At 40.8% G+C, this 26409-nt stretch overlaps 1 protein-coding gene and 1 pseudogene across 9 annotated transcripts in view; both read left to right on the top strand.

Annotated features, from left to right (window-relative positions):
- The first annotated feature begins 348 nt into the window (after nucleotides 1–348).
- The window catches only part of MLLT10 (MLLT10 histone lysine methyltransferase DOT1L cofactor), a 250100-nt gene continuing 224039 nt past the window's right edge, over nucleotides 349–26409 (top strand). For 2 of the 8 annotated variants that reach the window (XM_080650474.1, XM_080650472.1), the window contains exons 1-3: nucleotides 349–610; nucleotides 785–944; nucleotides 3501–3580. In XM_080650474.1, the coding sequence (XP_080506600.1) occupies nucleotides 785–944; nucleotides 3501–3580 (240 nt within the window). In that variant the 5' untranslated portion in view covers nucleotides 349–610. Of the gene's footprint in view, nucleotides 637–784; nucleotides 945–3500; nucleotides 3581–26409 lie in introns of all 8 variants that reach the window. The other 6 variants (XM_080650480.1, XM_080650475.1, XM_080650479.1 and 3 more) reach the window with 4 other exon arrangements.
- Nucleotides 24220–24446, top strand: LOC308243377 (small nuclear ribonucleoprotein G-like; annotated as a pseudogene). Its single transcript has one exon. The product of its transcript is annotated as a small nuclear ribonucleoprotein G-like (transcript).

Here is a 26409-nt window from a genome sequence, read left to right as displayed (position 1 = left end):
CACGGAGATGCCCCGGGAATCCCTTCCGGCTACGATGACAAGACGCCCTCCCTCCCAGCCTCGCCATCCCACTCCCCTACCCTGGGGCCTCTCCGGCCAGCACACGCGGCCCGCGAGACCCGCGCCGCGGAGACAGCCCAACGTCCCGCCCCGCGCGCGCGCCCCCGCGCCCTCCCGTTGGCGCGTTCCGGCCTCGGCGCGCCGCCGGCTCCAATCGCCCCCAACCTCTAGCACACCTCGGCGGCGGCGGCGAGCGGCCCGGAGAGGGGAAGGCGCCGGGAGGTAGGCGCTGCCCGCCGTCCGCGGCGACGCGCACGCAGACCTGCCTCTCCCAGGCCTTCTCACGCCGGCCGTGGGCGGGCGCGCACGCCGAGTGACGCTGGAGGAGGAAGCGCAGTGCCCCTTCCCCTCCCTCGCCGCCAGGGCCCCGCGGGAGCCCCCCAGTGCGCCTGTGCGGAGGCCTACTTGATTATGTGTGTCCTCTCCGGGCTGCAGCTCTAGCCGCCGGGTGGAGGTGGGGAGGGAAGAAGACCAGGAGGAGGCGGAGGAGGCGGTGGAGGGGAAGTGGGGGGAGTCAGCAAGGACATGGCTCCTGACTCCTGTGCGGAACGTGAGTGACTGAGCGGCAAAGCCCGAGTGAGCGAGCGGCCGATAGGCGGGCGTGGGCCGGGCGCCGGGAGGGAGCGGGAGCGCGGGTGGCTGGCTATGCGGAGGGGGGGGGGGCGGGGGGAGCACTAACTGGCTTGCATGTGTTTTTTAATGGTCCCCCCCAACTCCCTCTTAGATGGTCTCTAGCGACCGGCCCGTGTCTCTGGAGGACGAGGTCTCCCATAGTATGAAGGAGATGATTGGAGGCTGTTGCGTTTGCTCAGACGAGAGAGGCTGGGCCGAGAACCCACTGGTTTATTGCGACGGGCACGGCTGCAGCGTCGCGGTGCATCAAGGTAAACACCCAACCGCCCGCTGGGCCGAACTGGGCCTGCTCCCAACCGTCACCGCTTCCCCCACCGGGGCTACAACTGCCAACTCCCCCCGCCCCTCCCCCTCCCCGCCCCGTTCCGCGGCCCGGGATTGACTCCGCGGGGCCGCGGCGGGGAGCGGCGGGGGTGGGCTGTGCGTGTGGGAGAAAGTGCGTGTGGCCTGGACTGTCATGTGATTCGGCGCTCACTCTCTCAAGTGTCATTTGGCCGCCGCCTGCGCCCGGACCCGGGGGTCCGGAGACTTCGGGGCCGTGGTTGGAGGAGGAGGCTGCGGAGCTGCGGGAGGGGGTGGAGTGCAGGGGGGCGACAGGGCTTGCCCCCCTCGGTAGTGTTAGCTTGGCTGTGGGTTCGGGCACGTGTAGACCCCTCCCCCTTTAGGCCCGCTCCCGTCTGCCGCAGTGTGTCTGGGGACTTCCTGTGGCATGCAATCAGCCTGGGAACGCCGCTCACCGCTCTGGGGTGTGGGGGAGGGGGACAGGGGGCTGCTTGGCCGCTTTAGATTAGGGAGGGGAGGCGTCTGGTGCTGCACCTCAAGCTTTCTGGCGGAGATTCTGCTGCTTGGGACTGGGAGCTTGCTGCGGAGAAGAGGGCGGAACGTCGCGCCGCAGTTGTGCTGCTGCAGGAGTGGCTTTGGCTGCTGGATGTGTTCAGTGGCCAAATCAGGCCACTTCCTCAGCATAAGTGACTGAAGAGAAAAAGAGGAGGTGGTGCCACCAGTGATTTGGGGAGCATCTTAGTTTATTTCTGGGTGTTTCCACTCGGTGAGGTTTTTTGATATTCAAAAAAAGCCTAGGACACTAACAAGACAGTTTTCTGGACATTGACCTTTCATGTGGTAAGGAAGTGAGGCAACCTAGATAATTTTTTGGTGGCTCTTACACTCTCCTTATTATTCACCAACCTGCCCCATTCCCATTTCTGAATCGGGCATTGAGTGGTAAATAAGTGGCGCTAAAGTGCATTCTTTAGAATGGAATCTTAGAACTGGGGAGACTTAGGAGGTAGTGAATTAACCTGAGGATGCAGTTATTCCCATATTCCTTTAAAAAAGAACAAGGTTGCACAGCTTCCTTTTTTAAGGAGTAAAAAATGTATTGAAACTAGATACTGATTTTAAGATCTTAGAAAACTGGTATATAGTATTTGCATTCCAGTGTTTATTGGCATTGGTGGAGGTATTATGAATTGGATGATAAATTATCAGGTTTTGATAAGTAATCTCATCTTAATATAGAAAATGTTCATTTAAGTCTTAAATTTTTTTAAAGTTAATTTTCTTCTTTATTGTACTTCTGTACAAGTACTTCTGAATTGAAATATGTTTGGACACTCATGTAGTATTTCTTGGCTGATAGAACAATTTTGAGATTTAAAAATTTGTGCTGATTTTATATTCTTTAAGTGCCTTCCAATATTTAAGATATTTTCAAGTTTCCTTTGAGTGCGCTCATTCGAGAATGTCAATTAGATGTTAGTGTTTTTAGGAAAATTTCAATTTTGAGTTAATTACATATAAAAACAATTTTTAAAAAAACAACTAAACTTAGGTATGTGATATATATTCATACTTATTGGAACATTCACATATATTTAGGAGTGTTCACTTTTTATAAGTAACACCTTTATTGAGATGTGATTTACATACCATACAATTCACTTTTTTAAAGTGTACAGTTCACTTTTTTTGGTGTATTCACTAAATTTTGCATCCATTACCACAATTTTAGAACATTTTCACCACCCTAACAAGACACCTTGTACTCACCACTCCCATTTCTACTCAACTCCCCAGGCAACCACTGTCTCTATAGATTTGCCTATTCTAGAAGCATTTCACTTTTTTTTTTCTCAAATGTGTTTTTATTGATTTTTAGAGAGAGGATAGGAGATAGAGAGAGAGAAACATTGATGAGAGAGAAACATCATCCATTGGCTGCCTCCTGCACTTCCCCTACTGGGAATCCAGCCCAGAAAGTGAAACCCTGTCATGTGCCCTGATCTGAATTAAACTGGTGACCTCTTGGTTCATGGGTTGAGACACTGAACTACTAAGCCACACCGGCTGGGCTCATTTCACTTTTACATTTAATTTTCTTTTCTGCATTATCTGTTGCTCATTTTGAAAGATGATTTGGAAATATTTTCATTAGACTTACCTAAATTGATTGCTTTTTAAACTGCATGATATAGGAATGAATTAATTTCTGAATTAGTCTATAAAAAATCTAATCATGTGTTAAATTTTGTCTAATGTTCCTATCATAAAAGAATAAAATTGTAATATTTATACTTAAATGAAATAACATAATTAGCATTTTAACATTTTTACTATGTCATACAATTTCAACTAAGATAATGTATGTGTTAAATATAGATATAAGATGTTTTACTTTTCTACAAAGCAGGAGGTTTACATTAATAGTTTGAGAGGTAATTAGTTTAATAAGGCTTTGAAAGGGTATTTGATTTTCCATAATTCTTTATTCTTAACATGATTTAAAATATTTTATTTCCCAACAGCTTGCTATGGCATTGTTCAAGTACCCACTGGACCATGGTTTTGCAGGAAGTGTGAATCTCAGGAAAGAGCAGCCAGAGTGGTAAGGACTATTTATCAAAAACATTAAAATACTTCATTGAGCTTAGGATGTTACGTACATGTTTCAGTTTGAAGGATTGTCAGTCTGTTGTTCAAATATTGACTTTGGGCCAAATACTGACTTACAGTTTTAAACCAATTTTATAAAATCTGAAAAAGAAATTCTACACATAAGCATATGTTGATGGATACTTTGAGCAGATAATATATAAAGTTTTATTTTAGTTTATTAGCCCTAACTACTAGTTTGAAGATTAAATTGGCTAATCATAGTTAGAATATAATGACAGAAGGACATAGGAAGTTATACTGATAATTCTGTCAAGTTTTTTTTAATGAATAAAAAACACATTAAGAATTTAGCGATTCATACTCTTTTTACTATGTCTGCACATGTATAGTTTAACTTTGCTCAATATTTTAAAACATTCAGTCCCTTTGGCAAAACAACATAAAGATCTTCCTTTTTTACTTAGTTGGCTGCCTTCTTTTGAACACTTAAAAAAAAAGCTTATATTGATTTCAGAGCAAGAGAGAGGGAGAGAGAGAGAGAAACATCAATGATGAGAGGCAATCATTGATTGGTTGCCTCTTGTACATTCCCTACTGGGGATCCAGTCTGAAACCTGGGCATGTGCCCTGACAGGGAATCGAACTATGACGATCTGGTTTATGGGTTGATACTCAACCACTGAGCCACACCAGCCGGTCCTGAACACTTTTGTTAACCACCTATAAGAATGAGGGAGGGAGGTTTGTTTGTTTGTTTATTTATGTTAAATATATTTTTATTGCTTCCAGAGAGGAAGGGAGAGGGAGAGATAGAAACATGAATGATGAGAGAGAATCATTGATTGGCTGCCTCCTGTACGCCCCCTACCGGGGATGAAGCCTGCAACCCATGCGGGTACCCTGACTGGGAATTGAACCTGTCCTCCTGGTTCATAGGTCAGTGCTCAACCGAGCCACACTGCCTGGGTGGTATGTTTATTCTTTATGACCAAAAGCATTTTTCTATTTGAACTTCTAGATCTGTCAGGGAGAAATAGATTTATTCTTCATTAATCATATATAAAAGTATTATTATTTGCAATGTTATAGTTCCTTCCTTTTGGTGTTGACTAGAGAATTTGACAGAAGGTCGGAAAGAAACATTTCAACTTCTCTACATGTATAGTAAAAACAAAATCTTTTACTTTTGCCTGAGCAAATGGCTGAATAGCCTATTTAGGTTTGAAATTCAGAGCAGTATTCTGTTGATGTTTTGTTTGAGTGTAAAAATGCACTGTAGCAGAATTATAGCTATTGTTCAAATGTTACCATAATGGGAATTAACAAATGGAGGATGAAATCAATAAAAAATGATAAGACTTGATGTGGTAGCATACATAGGTGTACTCATGTCTTTTTTTGCCTCTTGGTAGCATGTTATGATTTGGGGCTCCTGAGTCACCAAGCAAAGGAAGTTATGCTTTAATTTATTAGTAAACACTGACAATTAGGGTGAGGCTCTTCCAGAGGTATTACAGTAGATTCAGGGCCAGAGAAAGATTAGAAAATAGGAAAGGTGGGTATCAATAGAGGGAGGATAAAAATATTGTGAATGGGATTGGTAAAATGCCAACATTATTTGTCTTAAATGCCACCTGTTGCCTGTTTTTATTCCTTTATCCTCTAAGGGCATGGTCAGGATATTAGGGTGAATAAGGTAGTTATCTTAAAAAGTATATTGGAGGATGCATTTCTTTTTAATCCTTAGTTTATTGATTTTAGAGGGGAGGGGAGAAAGAGAGAGAGAGAGAGAGAGAGAGAGAGAGAGAGAGAGAGATATCTGTTTGTTCCACCTGGGGTCAACCCCACAACTTTGGTGTATCTGGATGATGCTCTAACCCAGTGGTCGGTAAACTGCGGCTCGCCGTTCTGTTGACTGAGTTTGCCGACCACTGCACTAACCAGCTGAGCTACCTGACCAGGGCTGGAGGATGCATTTTTTTTTTTTTTAATATTTTTTATTGATTTTTTACAGAGAGGAAGGAAGAGGGATAGAGAGTTAGAAACATCGATGAGAGAGAAACATCGATCAGCTGCCTCCTGCACACCTCCTACTGGGGATGTGCCCGCAACCAAGTTACGTGCCCTTGACCGGAATCGAACCTGGGACCTTTCAGTCCGCAGGCTGACGCTCTATCCACTGAGCCAAACCGGTTTTAGCTGGAGGATGCATTTTATTTCAGCTTTATTTGATGAGATATGGGGGCAATTAAAGGTTTTAAAGAAGAGACATAACCTCCTTTAAATTTCTGTAGTGTACAATTGTAAAAGTTAGGTCCATTGTAAGAAACAAAACCTTATTCAAAGCTAAAATAAGCTAAGAAAGAGCATTTTATTTTAAGGATAAAGGAGCTAAGGACCAGAACATGGAAATGTATGCATGACCTAGAAAGGAAATTGAATTAGTCTTAATCTTATTTCTGGTTTTCTCTGTGTCTGCTTTATTCTTTTTGCAGATTTTCTCTGCTGCTTTCTACAACAATCAATAGTTAACTTTTTTGACTGTTTACTATATGTCAGATACTTTGCTAAATGTCCTATATCAATTCTCTCCTTTAACATCCAATCAAATCTATGAGGTTATTCTCATTTTATGGATAAGGACAGCATAATTTTAAGAGCAATACATATCTAGTTGGAGTCTGGGCTGTGATTAATTTTTCAACTATCATGTTATATGTGAAAGATGGCCATACTTCTAATATTTTCTACCTCCTATGTTAAGAGACTACATCTCAGTCTGAGTGTCATGTTCCTTTGGGGGGAAAAATGAAAACAAAACTTTTGGCTTGGCTTGGATGCGGTACCTAGATCATCAGTTGGCCATGGCTAGACAATATGGTTGAGTGGTTCAGACACAGGGAGATCTCTGCTTTGGGATAGCTCACTTCTCAGAGAAAGTGGAATTATGAGCTGGTGGTACCTTGACAGATATTGAAGAGTAAAAATCCAGAACAGTGAAACAGTATTTTTAGACAAGTAGTTTGGTAGTATATAGAATGGATTTGAAAGGGAAATTTAGAAACAGAAAGACTTAGGATGCTATTAATATAAAACTGTGAGAGTAGAAAGGGAGGGAGTAAAATGGAAGGGAGCATTTTGAAGGATGAAATGATAGAAATAGATATTGAGTAAAGGAAAGGGAATAATCAAAGATCTTGAAATGTCAAGGTTGATCATTTGGGAGTGGTGATACCATCAATAGTAAGAGTGATAGTAATAGAGGAAGGAGAACAAAATTGAAGAGTAAGGAAAATTTTTGTTTTGGGCATGTTGGTTTTGATGCTGCTAGGATTTTTCATTGGAAATTTATGATTAAAATAATGGAGTCAGGTTAAAGTTGGAGCTATATAGAAGGAAGACTGGGAACCAAATGGTATTTTTTTGTTAGAGAAAAGGAAAAGTGAAGACAGGATTATGGTGAATACTCACATATGGAAGACTAAGAAAACAGGATACCAAGGATGAATAATGAACTTCAGGAAGGGAGAACTACAGGTATAGTAGCAACACAGACAAACAATTGGTTTTTCAGGAAAGAATAGTTGATAGTGACATTGCTGCCAAGTGTGCTGGACTGAAAAAAGTTCTTGAGACAGCAGTGATAGTTCCCTGGTTTGGGCAGAATGCTCGTTATAGGGCATTGAAGAGAATAGAGATTGTATGATTAAATTGAATTTTATTTTTCAGGAAAAAATTTTTTTTTTTTGTTAATCCTCAGCTGAGGATATTTTTCCATTGATTTTTAGAGAGAGTGGAAGTGGGAGGGACAGGGAGAGACAGAAAGAAACATCTATTTGAGCAAGACCCATTGATTGCCTCTGGTACACACCCTGACCAGAGCCAGGGAACCTGCAACCGAAGTATGTGCCCTTGACTGGAATTGAACCCGGGACCTTTCAGTCTGCAGGCTGATGCTCTCTCCACTGAGCCAAACCAGCTAGGGCTAGATTGAATTTTAAAAATGTTAGGAAAGAGGAAAATAAAAGTAGGATTGGGGGAAAGTTTGGTTGATTTTTTTAAGGGAAGCTCTTTGTGGATAGGCATTCATAATTTAGAGAAAGCACTTGAATTGCTTTATTCACCTCAGTATGAATGTTTTGTTGAGAAATTTTTTAGACTTATACAATATACTGATCATTATCATAGTGGTGAGAGGTTAAAATACTGATGACTATTTTTATATTTAATGTGTATTTGTCGTTCTTTTTTTTAATATATTTTATTGATTTTTTTATAGAGAGGAAGGGAGAAGGATAGAGAGTTAGAAACATCAATGAGAGAGAAACATCGATCAGCTGCCTCCTGGACACCTCCCACTGGGGATGTGCCTGCAACCAAGGTACATGCCCTTGACCGGAATCAAACCTGGGACCCTTCAGGCCGCAGGCCGGTGCTTTATCCACTGAGCCAAACCGGTTAGGGCTGATGAGAACTTTTTAAGATTTGCTACTCTGTTAGCAAACTTTCAGATATACAACACAGTATAGTTTTTTTAAAAAAATATGTTTTTATTGATTTTTAGAGTGAGAGGAAGGGAGAAGGATAGAAACATCAATGTGAGAGAAACTCAATCACTGCTTCCTGCATGCCCCCCACTGGGGATTGAGCCTGAAACCGGCAACCCTGAGCATATGCCCTGGCCAGGAATTGAATCTGAGATCTCTTTGTGCATGGGTTGGCACTCAACCACTGAGCCACACTGGCCGGGCAACTGCTTATTTTTTTAATAGTATCTTGCTTTTATTGCTTTAAGGATTATATGCTTTCCTTTATTTATTTGAACATTTAAAACCTTTTTAAAATTAATTTTAGGGAGAGAGGAAGGGTAGAGAGAGAGAGTGAGAGTGAGATATAGATAGAGCGAGGAAGAGAAACATCGATTTGTTTGTGACCTGACCAGGAATTCAACCCTCAAATTGGCATATGGGGATGATGCTCTAACCCAGTGGTTGGCAAACTGCGGCTCGCGAGCTGCGGTTTGCCGCTCTTTTCTGAGTTTGCCGACCACTACTCTAACCAAATGAGCTACCTGGTCAGAGCCAGAAAACCTACTTATTTTAAAACTCCTCAGATTTTGGAAGTTTGTCTTTTGCTTTGTTAACTCTTGAGGTAGATTTCTTCATATACTATGTGATTTTTTACTATGAGCTAATCTTTAGGATTTTTTTGTTTGTTTTAGGATTCCTCTTCCTCTAACCTGAATTTGTGAAGCTGTTGCTATGGGATTGTTTGTATTTGCTCTGTAACTGTTAAGAATTGCCTTTGGCTGTTAGTAAAGACCAGATTATAGTGACTTCTACAAAATAGGAATTTACAAATTCTTTTTTTGAAAAGGAGTTCAGAAAGGCATTTTAAACCTTTTATGACAACTGAACTCAATGAAGTCACTAGGGATCAGATGTTTTTGTCTTCCTAATGTATCAACCAACCTTAGCACATGGTTTTCGTTTTCAGGATTGCCCCACAATTATAGCATGGCAGCTGGAACTATAGTTATTGTGACTGCAGAATGAAGTTCCTGGCAGAAAGAAGGGGGAGGGTAAGGTTAAAAGTGGTTCTCCTTTCAGCCGAGTTACCCTCTTAAACAAGTTTTCCTGGGAACTCCACTCAACAATATATACTTAATTTTGCTGGCTCTTAATTGTTAGAGAGACTTTAAAATATGGGCTCATTGGTGAAGTCAATAAAATCAGAGAACTCCTTTTAGCCTAGGCTTGAGTTTCCTGTTTTTCTAGGGTGACTCCTCTACTCAAGTCTAGAACAGGCATCTCACTTTGGTGCAGCTTCTCTAGTCTTAGTGATCCAGGCCATGTTTTTCTGGTACAGCTTCCCCCTTAGTGGTGGGATTAGGCCCTTAACCTAGTTCCTATCCTTATGCAGAGAGGCCAGTTAGAGCTTCTTCTGCACATTTAGGGTTTATGCTGATGCCATAGTCAACCCCATCTTCTAGGGCAGTGGTCGGCAAATTCATTAGTCAACAGAGTGGCAAACCGCGACTCGCAAGCCGCAGTTTGCCGACCATGGTTCTAGGGGATAAGATATATGGTCATTGACTGCTGTAGTTTCAACTAATGTTCATTCTTTAAGTTCTTTTTTATTTCTGTCACCTGGAGATTTACCTTTATCTACAAAATTAAAAATTGTTTTCAAATTTATTTTTCTTTGACTTTTGAGTGCAAGAAGCCAGGGTGGGGTGTCTCTAGTTGCACTTTAAATAAAAAAATAATAAGTAACTTTTTATTTCTGTACAAGTTTTTTAGCCCTTATACTTTAAATAGAATGCCTTCAAAGTTAAACATTTGTTAACATTCTTTCTTACTGCTGAGTCATATCTAAAATTTGCTTTTAAAAAAATTCAGTATACTATCCTAAGTTCCTGTAGCTTTGAAAGAGATTTTATTTATTTACTTATTTTTTGCAATGTTTAGACTGTTTCATTGAAGTACAAAATTGTTGGAATTAAGCTAAGTAGAAATACATAGTAAGTATTTACAAAAACATTGATACGCTATTGAAGTCACACACGTGTAAAATGCAGAAAGATCTTAAAAAGTTTGCAAGTTGAAAATTACGGAGAATTCCCAGAATGAATATAACAACTCACTGCTGAGTATGGCATCAATAAAATATGTATGATCTTTGAGTGAATGTTGACCCCACTCTTTTGCAATCCAGTGTTCTCTAGAAATTTGTTCTTTGGGAAATTAAGACTCAGAGGCAGCAAGAAGAGAAAAGTCAAAAGTTGAGATAGTCATATAACTTATGGTCTAATTTCCTTCATTCTGTTGTCTGTGTTGAGGTTAAACAGACAGGGTGTTTTTTGAAAAAGGAGATTTTAAAAAGTTAAGAGATTAGTGCTTAACACCATAGTTAAAATAGCAAGTAGCCAATTTTTGTTGTCTCTCTTCTTGATTCCTTTTACTGTGAGAAAAGGCTAGCATAACTTAGGTTGACCTGGAGTAAGTGTTTAATACATGTTTGTATCCCATCCCCCCCCTCCCCCCCAATATACTTTTACTGATTTCAGAGAGGAAGGGAGAGGGAGAGAGAGACAGAAACATCAGAACATTAGTGATGAGAGGGAATCATCGATAGGCTGCCTCCCTCATGCCCCACACTGGGGATCGAGCCCACAACCCGGGCATGTGGCCTGACCAGGAGTTGAACTATGACCTCCTGGTTCACTGGTCAATGCTCAACCACTGAGCCATGCCGGCCTGGCTGTATCCTTTTCTAACATGCCTACATAACTAGTAAGAGAAATGAAAACATATGGTATCCTTGTAAGATACATTGCCCAGCATATGGTACCTGTTTATTCCATTTTTTTGGTTTAGACTTAATTTTATGTTTATCAAAGTGTTATGCACATAGTCAAAGTCAGGCAGTACCAAAAGCTTCTCTTTACACACAGAATAGTACCTTGCTGCTTGATTCTTGAATCCTCATCTCATTTTTCAGAGGCAACCCCTTCTGGTATTTACTTCTATCTTTTTATTTTAAATATAATTTTATTGATTTCAGAGAGGAAGGGGGGGGGAGAGAGAGAGAGAGAGAGAGAGAGAGAGAGAGAGAGAGAAGAGAGAGAGAGAGAGAGAGAGTGAGCTAGAAACATCAGTGATGAGAGAGAACCATTGATTGGCTGCCTCCTGCATGCCCCACACTGGGGATCGAGCCCACAACTCAGACACGTGCCCTTGACTGGAATCTTACCCGGGATCCTTCAGTCTGCAGGTCAACACTCTATCCACTGAGCCAATCCAGCTCGGGCTACTTCTATATTTCTAAAATGAATGTCTAAACATCAATATTTGACATAACATTTTTAGATGTTTTTTACTGCATCACACATTTTGGTTAAATCAATAATACTAAATAATAGTTACATTGTTAAGACTATTTAAATGTTTTGTTAATTTTTAAGCAAAGTATACTGATTGCTTTCTTCATATAATTTTCCATTTGTTAATGAGGCAGGTAGTCTATAAATTCAATTTTTCTTTACCTACTTCTGTCCTTTTCTTTTTCCTCGACCTCTCTTCATCGTCTTCTCTCCCTGCTTTTTTTCTCTTCCTGTCTTCTTCCTCTCTTCTTCCCTTCCTCTCTCTCTCTCTTGCTCTTCTCCTTTCTCTGCCAACATCTCTTCTCTCCTTATTCTTCTCCCTCCTCCTTTTCCTCCTCTACCTTTCCTTTTTCCTACTTTCCTTTTAAACTGGGAGACCTTCCTCTAAGTACCATCACCCCTGCTCCCATCCGGGCTGGTTTCTCTTTAGGCCTGGAACTTCCTTCACTATCATCTTGGGAGTTTCTTTGCTTTTTGCTTACTTTGAATCCCTATTTTCTAACCCTTCACTCCCCCATTTCTTCTTTAATGTTTTATTTTTCTTGTTTTGGCTGGTAAATCTTCTAGCAGCTTCATAGGAAAAGGTGTATGAGAAAGAAATTTTTTAAATATTTTGCATGTTATAGTTTTACCATCTTGCTTGATTGATAGTGTGGCTGAGTAGAATATTTGGTAATAATTTTCCTTCAGAATTTTGAAGATATTTCTCCATTATTTTTTAGGTTTCAGTATTTTTGTTGTTAAGTCCCACGAAGTTCTGATTTCTAATCTTTTATATGTGATTGTTCTCTCTGGATTTAATATTTTTTCCTTATCGACCTTATTTCTGATACTTACATGTTTTTATGTTATTTTTTTAAAATATATTTTTATTGATTTTAGAGAGGAAGTGAGAGGGAGAGAGTGATAGAAACATCAGTGATGAGAGAGTCATTGATTGGCTGCCTCCTGCACACATCCCCTACTGGGGATCAAGCTTGCAACCTGAGCATGTGCCCTGACCGGGAATCGAACTGATGACCTCTTGGTTCATAGATTGATGCTCAACCACTCAGCCATGCTGGCTGGGCTTTTTATTGGTTTTAGAGAAGAAGGGAAAGGGGGAGAGAGAGAAAGGGGGGGAGAGAGAGAGAGAGAGAGAGAGAGAGAGAGAGAGGGAGAGAGGGAGAGGGAGAGAAAAAGAGAGAGAAAGAAAGAAAGAAACATAGATTGGCTGCCTTCTGCAAGCCCCCTCCTGAGGATGGTGCCTGTATCCCCGGGTTGGGAATCCAACTGGTGACCTTTTGGTGCATGGGACAATACTCAATCAACTGAGCCACACTAGCCAGGGCTCTGATACTTTTCATGGTAGTGTGCTTTTCCTTAATCATTACACTGGGCACACAGTGGCCCTTTTGTTTTGGTAAATCATGTTGGAGAACATTTCAGTTAGGAGAAATGTTTTTTTAAAAAAAAATATTTTATTGATTTTTTACAGAGAGGAAGGGAGGGGGACAGAGAGTTAGAAACATTGATGAGAGAGAAACATTGATCAGCTGCCTTTTGCACACCCCTCACTGGGGATGTGCCCGCAACCAAGGTACATGCCCTTGACCGGAATCGAACCTGGGACCCTTCAGTCCACAGGCCGACGCTCTATTCCAGCCTTGGGCAAACTACGGCCCGCGGGCCCGATCCGGCTGTTCTATCTGGTTCTCTTGCTCTCCCCTCCGCTCCTTTACTTTGAATTTATATTAGTTCACACAAACACTCCATCTATGCTTTTGTTCCAGCCCTCCGGTCCAGTTTAAGAACCCATTGTGGCCCTCGAGTAAAAAAGTTTGCCCACCCCTGCTCTATCCACTGAGCCAAACCGGTCAGGGCTAGGAGAAATGTTTTTGAGTTTTTTTTTTTTTTAATTTAATAAATCTTTATTCAGATTATTAAAATTGTTCCTCTTTTTTCCCCCATAGCTCCCCTCCACCCGGTTCCAACCCCACCCTCTGCCCTTATCCCCCTCCTCCCCTACTGTCCTCATCCACAGGTGTACGATATTTGTCCAGTCTTTTCCCACACCCCCCACACCCCTTTCCCCCAGAGGATTGTCAGTTCAATCCCTTTCTATGCTCCTGATTCTATTATAATCACCAGTTTATTCTGTTCATCAGATTTTTTTATTCACTTGATTTTTAGATTCACTTGTTGATAGATGTGTATTTGTTGTTCATAATTTTTATCTTTACCTTTTTCTTCTTCTTTTTAAAGAATACATTTCAGCATTTCATATAATGCTGGTTTGGCGGTGATGAACTCATTTAGCTTTTTCTTATCTGTGAAGCTCTTTATCTGCCCTTCAATTCTGAATGATAGCTTTGCTGGGTAGAGTAATCTTGGTTGTAGGTTCTTGCTATTCATCACTTTGAATATTTCTTGCCACTCCCTTCTGGCCTGCATAGTTTCTGCCGAGAAATCAGCTGACAATCGTATGGGTGCTCCCTTGTAGGTAACTAACTGTTTCTCTCTCTTTTTTTTTTTTTTAAATATATTTTATTGATATTTTACAGAGAGGAAGGGAGAGGGATAGAGAGCCAGAAACATCGATGAGAGAGAAACATCGATCAGCTGCCTCCTGCACACCTCCCACTGGGGATGTGCCTGCAACCAAGGCACATGCCCTTGACCGGAATCGAACCCGGGACCCTTCAGTCCGCAGGCCGACGCTCTATCCACTGAGCCAAACCGGTTTCGGCTAACTGTTTTTCTCTTGCTGCTTTTAATATTCTCTCCTTGTCTTTTGCCCTTGGCATTTTAATTATGATGTGTCTTGGTGTGGTCCTCTTTGGATTCCTTTTGTTTGGGGTTCTGTGCGCTTCCTGGACATGTAAGTCTATTTCTTTCACCAGGTGGAGGAAGTTTTCTGTCATCATTTCTTCAAATAGGTTTTCAGTATCTTGCTCTCTCTCTCTTCTTCTGGCACCCCCATAATTCTGATGTTGGTACGCTTGAAGTTGTCCCAGAGGCTCCTTACACTACCTTCATACTTTTGGATTCTTTTTTCTTTTTGCTTTTTCGGTTGAGTGTTTTTTGCTTCTTTGTATTTCAAATCTTTGACTTGATTCCTGTGATCCTCTAGTCTGCTGTTAGATCTCTGTATAATATTTATTTCATTCAGTGTATGCTTAATTTCTAGTTGGTCCTTGTTCATATCCTCGAGGGTCTCGCTAAATATATCGGCCTTTTCTAGAAAATTCTTGAAAAACCTTATAACCGTGGTTTTGAACTCTATATCCAGTCGTTTGTTTTCCTCCATTTCTTTCATTTGTGACCTGTTTCTTTGTCTCCGCATTTTGGCTGCTTCCCTGAGTTGATAGAGTGGCTTTGTGTGCTAGGTGTCCTATAGGGCCCAGTGGCTCAGCCTCCCCAGTTACCTGAGGTGGACACTCTTGGTGCACCCCTTTGTGGGCTGTGTGCACAGTCTTGTTGTAGTTAAGCCTTGATTGTTGTTGGTATCACTGGGAGGAATTGACCTCCAGGCCAGTTGGCTGTGAGGATCAGCTGTGTCTATGCTGGGAGAACTTCTGTGCTGGAGACACCCTTATGAGACACGACTTACAAAAGCCTCTGTGCTCAGCTTGGATGGGGTGGAGTCTTAGGGCGGAGCAGACAGCATTGGTTTCCTGTCAGCCCTGCCCTAATAGGCCCCTGTGTCTCAGTGTCCCATGGTAATCACTGCAAGCACCTCTGAGAGAAAGCCATCCTCGAGTTCCACCCGCTACCAGACAGTCCAGTTTCTCCCCGAATGAGTCTGGGTTCCCAGAGTCTCTCCCAGAACTGGAGTTCAGCGCAGTCAGGAGCTTTTGTCTCCCTCCCGCTTGAGAAAGCCAACCGCGCACTCAGTTGCCAGTCCTCTCCGCGCGCCACTGTACCTCTGCCTCCTGCAGCTCCTCTGAGCCTCAGTGTGCTTTTCTCTTTCCTTCTAGTTGTAGAATTTCCACTCAGCCAGCCTCTCTGTGGTTCTGGATGATGTTCTATTTGTCTTTTAGTTGTAGTTTTTTTTTATTTTATTTTTTATTTTTTAAATAAATCTTTATTGTTCAGATTATTACAGGTGTTCCTCTTTTTTCCCCCCTAGCTCCCCTCCACCTGATTCCCCACCCCACCCCATGCCCTTACCCCCCGCCACTGTCTTCATCAATAGGTGTAAGCTTTTTGTCCAGTCTCTTCCCGCACCCCTCACACCCCCTCCCCCCTGAGAATTGTCAGTCCACTCCCTTTCTATGTCCCTGATTCTATTATATTCACCAGTCCATTCTGTTCTTCAGATTTTTTATTCACTTGATTTTTAGATTCACTTGTTGGTAGGTATGTATTTGATGTCATTTTGTTGTTCATAATTTTTATCTTTACCTTTTTCTTCTTCTTCCTCTTCTTAAAGAAAACCCTTCAGCATTTCATGTAATCCTGGTTTGGAGGTGATGAACTCCTTTAGCTTTTTCTTGTCTGGGAAGCTCTTTATCTGACCTTCAACTCTGAATGATAGCTTTGCTGGGTAGAGTAATCTTGGTTGTAGGTTCTTGCTATTCATCACTTTGAATATTTCTTGCCACTCCCTTCTGGCCTGCATAGTTTCTGCCGAGAAATCAGCTGACAGTCGTATGGGTGCTCCCTTGTAGGTAACTAACCGTTTTTCTCTTGCTGCTTTCAAGATTCTCTCTTTGTCTTTTGCCCTTGGCATTTTAATTATGATGTGTCTTGGTGTGGTCCTCTTTGGATTCCTCTTGTATGGGGTTCTGTGTGCTTCCTGAACTTGTAAGTCTATTTCTTTCACCAGGTAGGGAAAGTTTTCTGTCATTATTTCTTCTAATAGGTTTTCAATATTTTGCTCTTTCTCTTCTGGCACCCCAAAAATTCGGATGTTGGTATGCTTAAAGTTGTCCCAGAGGCTCCTTACACTATCTTCATATTTTTGGATTTTTTCTTTTTGTTTTTCTGGTTGGGTGTTTTTTGTTTCCTCATATTTCAGATCTTTGGTTTGATTCTTGGGGTACGTTGATCTACAGTTGAGTTTCTGTATATTTTTTATTTCAGACAGTTTATGCTTAATTTCTGACTGGTCCTTTTCCATTTTTTTGGCATTCTCATTAAGGTCCTTGAAGGTCTCACTAAGCTCCTCGGAGGTCTCATCAAGTTTCTTGGCGGTTTTTAGAAGATTCTTGAGTAACCTTATAAATGTGGTTCTGAACTCTATGTCGTCCATTAGTTTGCTTTCCTCCATTTCTCTCATTCGTGACATGTTTCTTTGTCTCCGCATTTTGCTGCTTCCTTGTGTTGATGGAGTGGCTTTGTGTGGTAGGTGACCTATAGGGGCCAGTAGCTCAGCCTCCCCAATCACCTGAGGTGGACGCCTTTGGTACACCCCTTTGTGGGCTGAGTGCAAAGTCTTGATGTAGTTAAGCCTTGATTGCTGTTGGTACACTGGGAGGAATTGACCTCCAGGCCAATTGGCTGTGAGGACCCGCTGTGTCTATAATGGAAGAACTGCTGCGCTGGAGACACGCTTATGGTGCAGGACTTGTTTCAGTGGGGCTTTGGTGCTCACTGAGTCTGCCTCTTGAATGTGTCACTTACGGATGTGAGGAGTTGCAATTTGGTGTCTCACACTGACCACTAGGTACACTGGCTTCTGGATCTCCAATGGGGTGCAGGTCAGCTACTGTCTGAGGCCACCCAGCAGGAGCTACAGCAAGAACTACAGTTTTCTCCTCTTTGCTTGGGGTTTGGAGGTTTTGGAGCTGTCTGACCTGGGCTGCAAGTTTGCTAGGTTAAGCTGCGATAGGGCAGGCCATTCATATGCTAAAGCCGCTGTTTGGAGCTTGGGTGGGGTCGTAGATTGTGCAGGGCGGGGTCTCAGGGCGTGACTAGGCTAGGGCGTGGCAAACAGCGATGGCTGCCAGTAAGCTGGCTCTGCGTCTCCGACCTTGTCCCCGTGTCCTGTGCCTCAGCACAATAAACAATTGTTCCTGCACGCAGCCCTGCAAGCAAGCCTCCCTCACTTTCCGACCCCACGGCAGACAGTCCAGCTTCTCCCCGTAGGAGTTTGGGTCCCCCGAGTCTCCCCAGAAACGAGTTCGGAGTAATCGGGAGCTTATCTCCCTTCAGGTTGAAAACAGCAGCGCTCCCAGTCACCCATCGCCAGCCCTATTCGCGCGTCTCTGTACCTCAGCTTTTCAGCGCTTGGGCACCCCTCAATGCTGTTTGCTCTTTCCTTCTAGTTGTAGAACTTCCACTCAGCCAGCTTTCCCGTGGTTCTGGGTGATAGACGTTTTGTCTTTTAGTTGTAGTTTTGAAATTGTTGTGCGAGGCAGTAGTTTAGGTGTTTACCTACACCGCCATCTTGGATCTCTCTCTAGTTGTAGTTTTGAAATTGCTGTGTGAGGCAGCAGTTTAGGTGTTTACCTGTGCCGCCATCTTGGTTTCCCTCCACCTGTTTTTTAGTTATTTCTTTGATCATTTCCTCAGTTATGTTGTCCTTGTTGGCTCTTTCTGTATGTTTCTTTATTTGGATGTTGGGCCATTTGAATTAATCTAATATTTTATATTTTTTGTTTATTTTTGTCCTACTTTTTGAAGTAGTTCTCTACGTTATCTTCCAAACCTTAACTTAAATTCCTGAATTCTATTACACTTTATTTCCAAGGGCTCTTTTATGCTCTTTGAATGCTCCTTATTTTCATTTTCTGATTTTGTTTCTTGGTGCCGTATCTTCTCTTAACTCTATGAGGGTAGTAATCAGATGGTTATTTTTGTTTTGTTTCAGTTTTTTGAAGTTTTCTTCTGCTCCTGGGACTCTTCATTAGTTTCTCTACACTATTTGTTTTGGCCTGTCTTGTTAAAGACTTTGCTTAAAAATCTGGTCACTCTTAGCCATTAAATTCAGAAAGAGTGGATTGGAAGCTCTGTGTATGGGCAGGGATTATTGGCTGGCTGGCTTCATTAAAGGTGATTTAGCTGGGTTCTTCTATTAGGGACCACCAACTGGGTTTGTTTATTTGGGGGAAAATCATCCATTTAGGATTGACCAACTTAGTTACCAATATTGTTTGAGCCAGGTGGTTGCTGGACTTTCACTATTTAGAATTAGGTACTCAGTTACTTCCTTTTTCAGTATGATATGCCTTTTCTTAGCTGTGCCTGGTGTCTCCAACTCTAGATTTCCTCCTTTACTCTTTTTGCAGTTTTCTAGTGTGGGGGTTGAAACAGGTAATGTGGAGTGTAGAAGGAGATTGGGAGGGAGGTGTGTGATTGTTTTTCAGTTTATACCCATTTCTCTCTATTTTTAGCCTTACATGAACCTATCCCTCCCAGGTACATACACCACCACTGCGTTTGTACAACTCCCTGCCCCTTGATGCCTGGTGCCTAAAGTTGTTCAGTTTCTTGTGCTTTGTGGTCCAAGATACATTGCCTTTGGGCTTGTCTTATTGCAGCAACCTTTTCTGATCTGTTAAGTCATTTACTATACTTGTCTCCTTCTTAGCTTCCAAAACTTTATAGTTGTCTTCCCTTTTGTTCTTTTTGTTTATGTGGCTTTATGCCCTTTTTATATAATTTAGTGGGTTATTAGGAAGGAGAGAAGGTAGTTTTTAAGTAGAATTAAATACTAGTACCTGTAGCTGTGATGTTGTTTTTTCCCATTTCTCCCAGGGTCTTATTTTATTTCTTGGTCTGGCATTTTTACTTTCTCCCCAGTCAGCTCACAAACATTTTTGAATCTTCCTATGGATTCTACTTTCCCTTCATGTTTTTCACCTTTCTGTCTTTCCTCTGTTCACTAGCAAACTTCCTGGAAGAATAACACCATTTGCTATCTTTACTTTTTCAACTTCTTTTTATAGTCTAACCTTAGTTGTGCTTAATGGTTGAGATATAACTTAGTTTTCATTTTATTTTATTTTTTAAAGAGATTTTTATAGATTTCAGAGAGGAAGGGAGCGGGGGAGAGAGACCGAGAGCGAGAGAGAAACATCAATGATGAGAGAGAATCATTGATTGGCTGCCTCCTGCAGGTCCCACACTGGAGATCGAGCCTGAAACCTGGGCATGTGCCCTGACCAAGAATTGAACTGTGATCTCCTGGTTCATAGGTCATTGCTCAGCCATTGAGCCAAAAGAACTAAGCTCCTGGCCAGGCTTAGTTTTCATTTTAAACAATAGCACATGAAGTCTGCAATTGCTAAATGCTCTCATCAGGGACACTGTTTTATCTTTCAGTGAGCATTATATAAAGATCCATGTACAAGAAATTTTTTTAATAATTTAGCATAAAGAAAATTGTCTCCCTTGAGGATCTGGTATATTTCCTCCTTTTTGATAGCTCTGTGACACACATTCTCTTTTTCCTTTTGTTTTGGCTACCAGGCAGCTTAGAACCAAATCAGGTCTTTAGTTACATCAGTTATATTTATCTGATTATTAGTATAGTTGTTCCCTCCTCATCTTCCTCTTGTGGGGTTTAGAACTTCACCTCTTATCTCTGTTTCTTTGCGTGTTGATTTCATTCTCTCATACTACAGACTCTCTACTTCATGAGGCGGGAACGATGACTGCTGGCAGCTCTTGGCTCTCATCTTCCTAGCCCCTTCAACCAGAAGAAGGGGCTCTCTTGAAGAATCCTGGGAAGGACTCTGATTGGCCTGTCTTGGATCATGTACTCAACATCCCTGTGGCTGGAGTGGGGAGGGTACTATGAATGACAACCCTCACTAGAACTACATAGTTGGAGTCAGGGGTAAGAGAGTTTCCCTAAATCAGGGGATGTCCCTCATACTGGCTTTCAAAGTTCATTTTTCTGTTTTTTATTATTATAATATAGGTCCCTTATATGTAGGCTGCCTCAAATCCTTTTCTAAAAAAACTAATAAATTTTCATAAAATACCACAGACTCCTTCCTGTTCATTCACCCTTCAAACCATTATATTTGGCTCTTAAGTCCAACGTTCTATTGATTTTGTTAACTTTAAATGGCTATGTCTAAAATTTTCTTTTCAGTTTTTATTCTACTTGAACTACTTTCAGCATTTAAAATTGATCAGTTGCTCTTTCTTGCAAGACTCTCTCCTCAAGACTTCTGGGAAACGGCTTTCTTCTCTGATATCTTTAAATATTGCTTTTTTGGATTCCCATTTGGTGTTACTTCTTTACTTCTTTAAAGCTGAACTTACATGATTGCTTTTCTGGCCTGTTTATTTGATTACTTCACTTGAGGTAAACTTAGGCATGCTTATGGATGCCTCTAGGCATCAGTATCACCTGAACAACTTTTTTCGAGTTTGCATTTCTAGATCTATATTTGCAGTTGCCTCCTGGTTATCTACTAGTATTTAGGTATCATAGGCATCTTAAATTTAATTTCTCTACTTCTCTAGCCCTAATTTTTTTTTTTGTCTAGATTATTGCAGCAGTTTAAATTACTTATTTAATTTTTGATAAGTGATATGATACAGTTCAAAATACACAGTGGAAGTTCTTTCCCCTAAACCTCTCTTATTTCCCCAGTTTTGTTGCCGGGGTTCTTTTGTCCCAGCCTTACAAAAGGTTAAGAATTCTGGAGAAAGGGGCTACGTGTAGATGATTAAGAAGGAGTCCAAGGACGAAAGGTATTTTTGAAAGGCATTGAGGGTCAGAGGAGCTTCAGCTGAAGGAGCTAGAAGACTCTTCCTTGACCAAGGACCCGAGCTTTTATTCATAGGATTTATCCTAAGGCAAGGTGGAAATATACACTTCAAAGGGTAAGGTATCAAAGGATATACAGGAACATTGTCAGTTTGGGGAATAGCCTACAGCTGTTCAGGTGTTTGGCCAACAGGAGGCAATAAAATACCCTGAGCTGTCTGGCAGCTAACAATCCCATTCAGGTTTGGGGGAAGTGCCTTTTAGCCGTTTCCAACAGGTAAACTACATTTGACTCAACCCTGTTGAGCTCCCCAAACTCACCAACCTTTTGGTAAAACCCTTGTAATTATTACATGCTGGAATTGGTTCTCGGCATTTTATTTCCAAATTTCCCATTGTAATTTGTTATTTATTTTACTGGCTTCTCTATCTATGAACATGCTTATATATATATATATAGACTTTTGTTTTTCTTTTTTACAAAAAGATAGCATATTACACATACTTATAGTGAACTCTCTTATTTTTTCTGTTTCAAAATTTTCTTCTACAAAGCAAATATGATTATTGTTTCCAGATTTACTAGAGTGTCTCTTAACTCTTAGTGCAGGAAGATGTCTTTTTCTGGTCCACGGTATTTTCACTAAAAGTAGGTTATGTCCACTTACACATTTAATTTCTGCATAGTATATGGCTGGGTAAACACCTCCCACCCTCATCCCCAACACTAAAAATTCTAGTTCTGTAGTTATTCAGTAGGGTTAGAAATTTATGGTGGTATTAGTCTAGAGCCAATAGAAACTAAAGCTACCCTAATGTGATGTAAACTGTTCTATTCCCAGTACCTCGTCCGTACTGCTCCTGTTGTCACTTTCCTACTCCATCTTCTACATAACTCTGAGTAGACTAAGAACCCCAAAAGATTTTTTACATGCTGGTCTCCAGAGATGATACTCTTTTTTTTTTTTTTTAAACATATTTTTATTGATTTTTTACAGAGAGGAAGGGAGAGGGATAGAGAGCTAGAAACATCGATGAGAGAGAAACATCGATCAGCTGCCTCTTGCACACCTCCCACTGGGGATGTGCCCGCAACCAAGGTACATGCCCTTGACCGGGATCGAACCCGGGACCCTTTAGTCCGCAGGCCGACGCTCTATCCACTGAGCCAAACCGGTTTCGGCAGAGAGATGATACTCTTAAGTGCTATGCTATAATGTTCAAGAGAGTAACCAGAAGTGTTAAGACATATGTATATGTGACTATCTTCGTCTTGATATTTTAGATTAGGGGAAAAATGAAAATAGCATCAATGTGGTGAAAATAGGAAATATATCAGCTCTATGGATATTATAGTAAAATCTCAACATAGCCCGACTGGCATGGCTCAGTGGTTGAGTGGTGACCTATGAACCAGGAGGTCAAGGTTCGATTCCCAGTCAGGGCACATACCTGTTGGGTGAGCTCTATCCCCAGTTGGTGTGCTGGAGGCAGCCAATCAATGATTCTCTCTCATCATTGATGTTTCTATCTCTCTCCCTCTCCCTTCCTCTCTGAAATCAATAAAAAAAATTAAAAAAAATCTCACTATCATGGACTAATTTGGGCGAGGGGGGATGTCCGTAAAAAGCCAAAAGTCCGTTATATAATAGGTTTTTCCGAATATGCATGCTAAAAAATTGACAAATTAGTTTACCTGTTTTTACTTATGTAGACACGTTTGTATAATTAAAATTAAGTATGTATGAAAGTTTAATTTCATTACTACAGTAATTTTAAATTTATACTGATAGAGCTAGTAAATGCATGCAGTCACCTGTCACCGTGAGTAAACAAATACACATGGGTAGGGCATGGCTGGAACTGCTGCAGAAAGTCACTCCACCAATTACCACTGGAAATGCTGTATGGTCATGTGCTAATCATTCCCTGAACATTGTTTACAAGTGTTGATTCTTGGATTTAAATATATAGATTATAGTTATAGATATGTAATTTTTTTTTAGGTCGATGAAATTACTAGTGTTTTTTCCAACATAGGGACTATTCACTAAAATGTGTTTAAAAAATAACCTGTTAATTTAATTATAAGCAAATCTTGGTTAAAAGCATTTTAAAATTAATGGGGTGTTAATTTTCACATATGACATACATAGAACAAGAGTATTTGTTCATTAAATCTGATGTCTATTAAATTGAGCTCTGCAAAATTGAGGGTTTACTGTATTCCTTCATGGTTGGATCTTTTTGGAGGTTTATTAGTTTCTGCCATTGTATGTGTATGTTTTAAACCCCTTGTTCTTATTTTATTCTGTTTGTCTTTATAATATTTTTTTCTCTTTTTAAATTTCATTTATTTATTTATTTATTTTAAAAATATTTTTATTGATTTTTAGAGAGAGGAACTGAGAGAGAGACAGAAACATCAAGGATGAGAGAGAATCAGATCGGCTGCCTCCTGCACGCCCTCTACTGGGGATTGAGCCTGCAATCCGGGCATGTGCCCTGACTGGGAATCAACTGTGACCTCCCAGTTCATAGTGGATGCTCAACCCCTGAGCCAAGCAGGCTGGGCATTTTTTCTTTTTTTAAAAAAATAATTCTTTATTGCTGAAAGTATTACATATGTCCCCTCTTTTGGGGAAAAAAGGAGGATATTCTCTATATCTTTAAAGTTAGCATGGGAATATTTTGATGAGTTGTATCTCAGTTCAGGAAAGTTTCATTTTACTTAGATTTTCTAGAAGTTTTTTACATCTTATTTGGTAACACCTGATTAATATTTATGGATGTTTAACTGCTTTTGCTAACCGATTTTTTGGGAGAATCTCTGAGCTTTCTCTTCTAAACACATTCCATCCTTTGGTCTTCTTTGATTTATGGATAATATATGTCAAAGTATGTTTTATTATTTGAGCAAGTAGCCATACCAGGTGTTACAGTTAATAATGCGGATTTTGTAATCAAAACATGATAATTTCAAGAGAAACATCAAAAGTGCTTTACTCAGGCAAAATGCTGGGCCTACTGCGGGAGCGCCAGAGAGGCCATGAATTCCTTTTGGAAGTATCTTTGAGCTCGCTTAGACACCATGAGCAAAGCTCACCCGAGTTAAAAAAATTTATGGACAAGAAGTTATCATTGAAATTAAATGGTGGTAGACATGTCCAAGGAATATTGCGGGAATTTGATCCCTTTATGAATCTTGTGATAGATGAATGTGTGGAGATGGCAACTGGTGGGCAACAGAACAATATTGGAATGTTGGTAATACAAGGAAATAGTATCATCATGTTAGAAGACTTGGAACGAGTATAAGGAATGGCTGTAGTTACCAGAGAAATCAACTGCTTCCACACGTCCCCTCTCCATAGCACCTGTTTTACTACAATATAAAAATAGAGTCCTGTCCATTTTCACATTGAATTTTTCTTAAATGAACTTTAGTATTGATAAAAAAAAAAGTGCTTTATTCAAAGTAATGTTCATCGCTAGCTACACATTTCCCCCATCTTTCAGGTAATTTGTGGATACCGTCCCAGTAGAACTTTACTTGTTTTGAGGCAAACCATTCAGAGACCCAATTTTCCACTTCTGCGTATGTTTTGAAGTGCTGCTCAGAAAGTGCATGTGCCATCGATTGGAACAAGTAGTAATCTGAAGGAGCAAGGTCTGGTGAATATGGCGGGTGGGTTAATACTTCCCAGGCAAGATCTTTTAACGTGTCTTTAACTGGTTTTGAAGTGTGATGGTGCGTCATCGTGAAGCAAAATTACTTTGCTGTGTCTTCTGGCCCATTCTGGTCATTTTACGATCAAAGCGTGGTTCAAATTGATTATTTGTTGTTGGTAGCTATCAGTATTAATGGTTTCACCTGGTTTTAGAAGCTCGTAATACATCACACCTTCCTGATCCCACCAAACGCAGAGCATTGTCTTCTTTCCGAAGCGATTTGGCCTTGCAGTCGATGTTGATGGTTGACCTGGATCAACCCATGATTTTGTGCATTTGGGATTCTCAAAATAAATCCACTTTTCATCGCTAGTCACAATTTGATGCAAAACAGACTTTCTTTGGAGCCATTGAAGCAACATTTTACTGATGACTTTTTGGTTTTCCATTTGTCTTTCATTCAGTTGATGTGGCACCCATTTTCCTTCCTTTAAAATCCCATTGCTTGTAAACTATTAGAAATTGTTTGCTGAGCAACGTTTAATCTTTCTGCAAGTTGTTTTTGAGTTTGACACGCATCTTCATCCAATAATGCTTGTAATTATTGGTCTTCAAACTTTTTTGGTTGACCTGGATGTTCTTTGTCTTTCACATCGAAATCATCCCTTTTATTTATTTTTATTTTTTTAATATATTTTTTAATTTCTTTATTGATTAAGGTGTTACATATGTGTCCTTATTCCCCCATTACCTCCCCAGCCCCCCCACTCATGCCCTCACCCCCCTATTGTCTGTGTCCATTGGTTAGGCCCATATGCATGCATACAAGTCCTTTGGTTGATCTCTCCCCCTGACCCCCACCCTCCCCCACCTTCCCTCTGAGGTTTGATGGTCTGATCAATGTTTCTCTGTCTCTGGAACTGTTTTTGTTCATCAGTTTATGTTGTTCATTATATTCCACAAATGAGTGAGATCATGTGATACTTATCTTTCTCTGACTGGCTTATTTCACTTAGCATAATGCTCTCCAGTTCCATAATGTTGTTGCAAATGGTAGGAATTCCTTCTTTTTTTAGCGCAGCGTAGTATTCCATTGTGTAGATGGTTTCACCTGGTTTTAGAAGCTCATAATACATCACACCTTCCTGATCCCACCAAACGCAGAGCATTGTCTTCTTTCCAAAGCGATTTTTTAATCCACTCCTCTGCTGATGGGCACTTAGGCTGTTTCCAAATCTTAGCTATGGTAAATTGTGCTGCTGTGAACGTCGGGGTGCATATATCCTTTTTTTTTTTTTTTTTCTTTTAAAGAGACAGCCTTTATTTTAAGGATTTTTACACTGATGAATTCAAAAAGTGGTAATGTTATTCTGGAATTTATTGATTTGTATTTAAAAGGAACTGTTGACAAAGATTCATCAAAAATAATGTGAACAAGTGTGAAAATACAGTTAATAATACTGAAACACTACTTAAAGAATTCCAGGACATTTGGTTTATCTGATATAACAATATCTCTTAAGAGCTGTCTTAGATACAAAACCTGACTGCTTTTTACTTTTGTAAACACACAGTGGTATAATTAATAATATTCAATCACTTGTGTACT

The sequence above is a fragment of the Plecotus auritus genome (assembly GCF_963455305.1).
Source record: "Plecotus auritus genome assembly, chromosome: 1".
Classification (NCBI taxonomy): domain Eukaryota; kingdom Metazoa; phylum Chordata; class Mammalia; order Chiroptera; family Vespertilionidae; genus Plecotus; species Plecotus auritus.
Note: the sequence above shows the minus strand (reverse complement) of the source record. Positions and strands in the feature narration are given on the sequence as shown.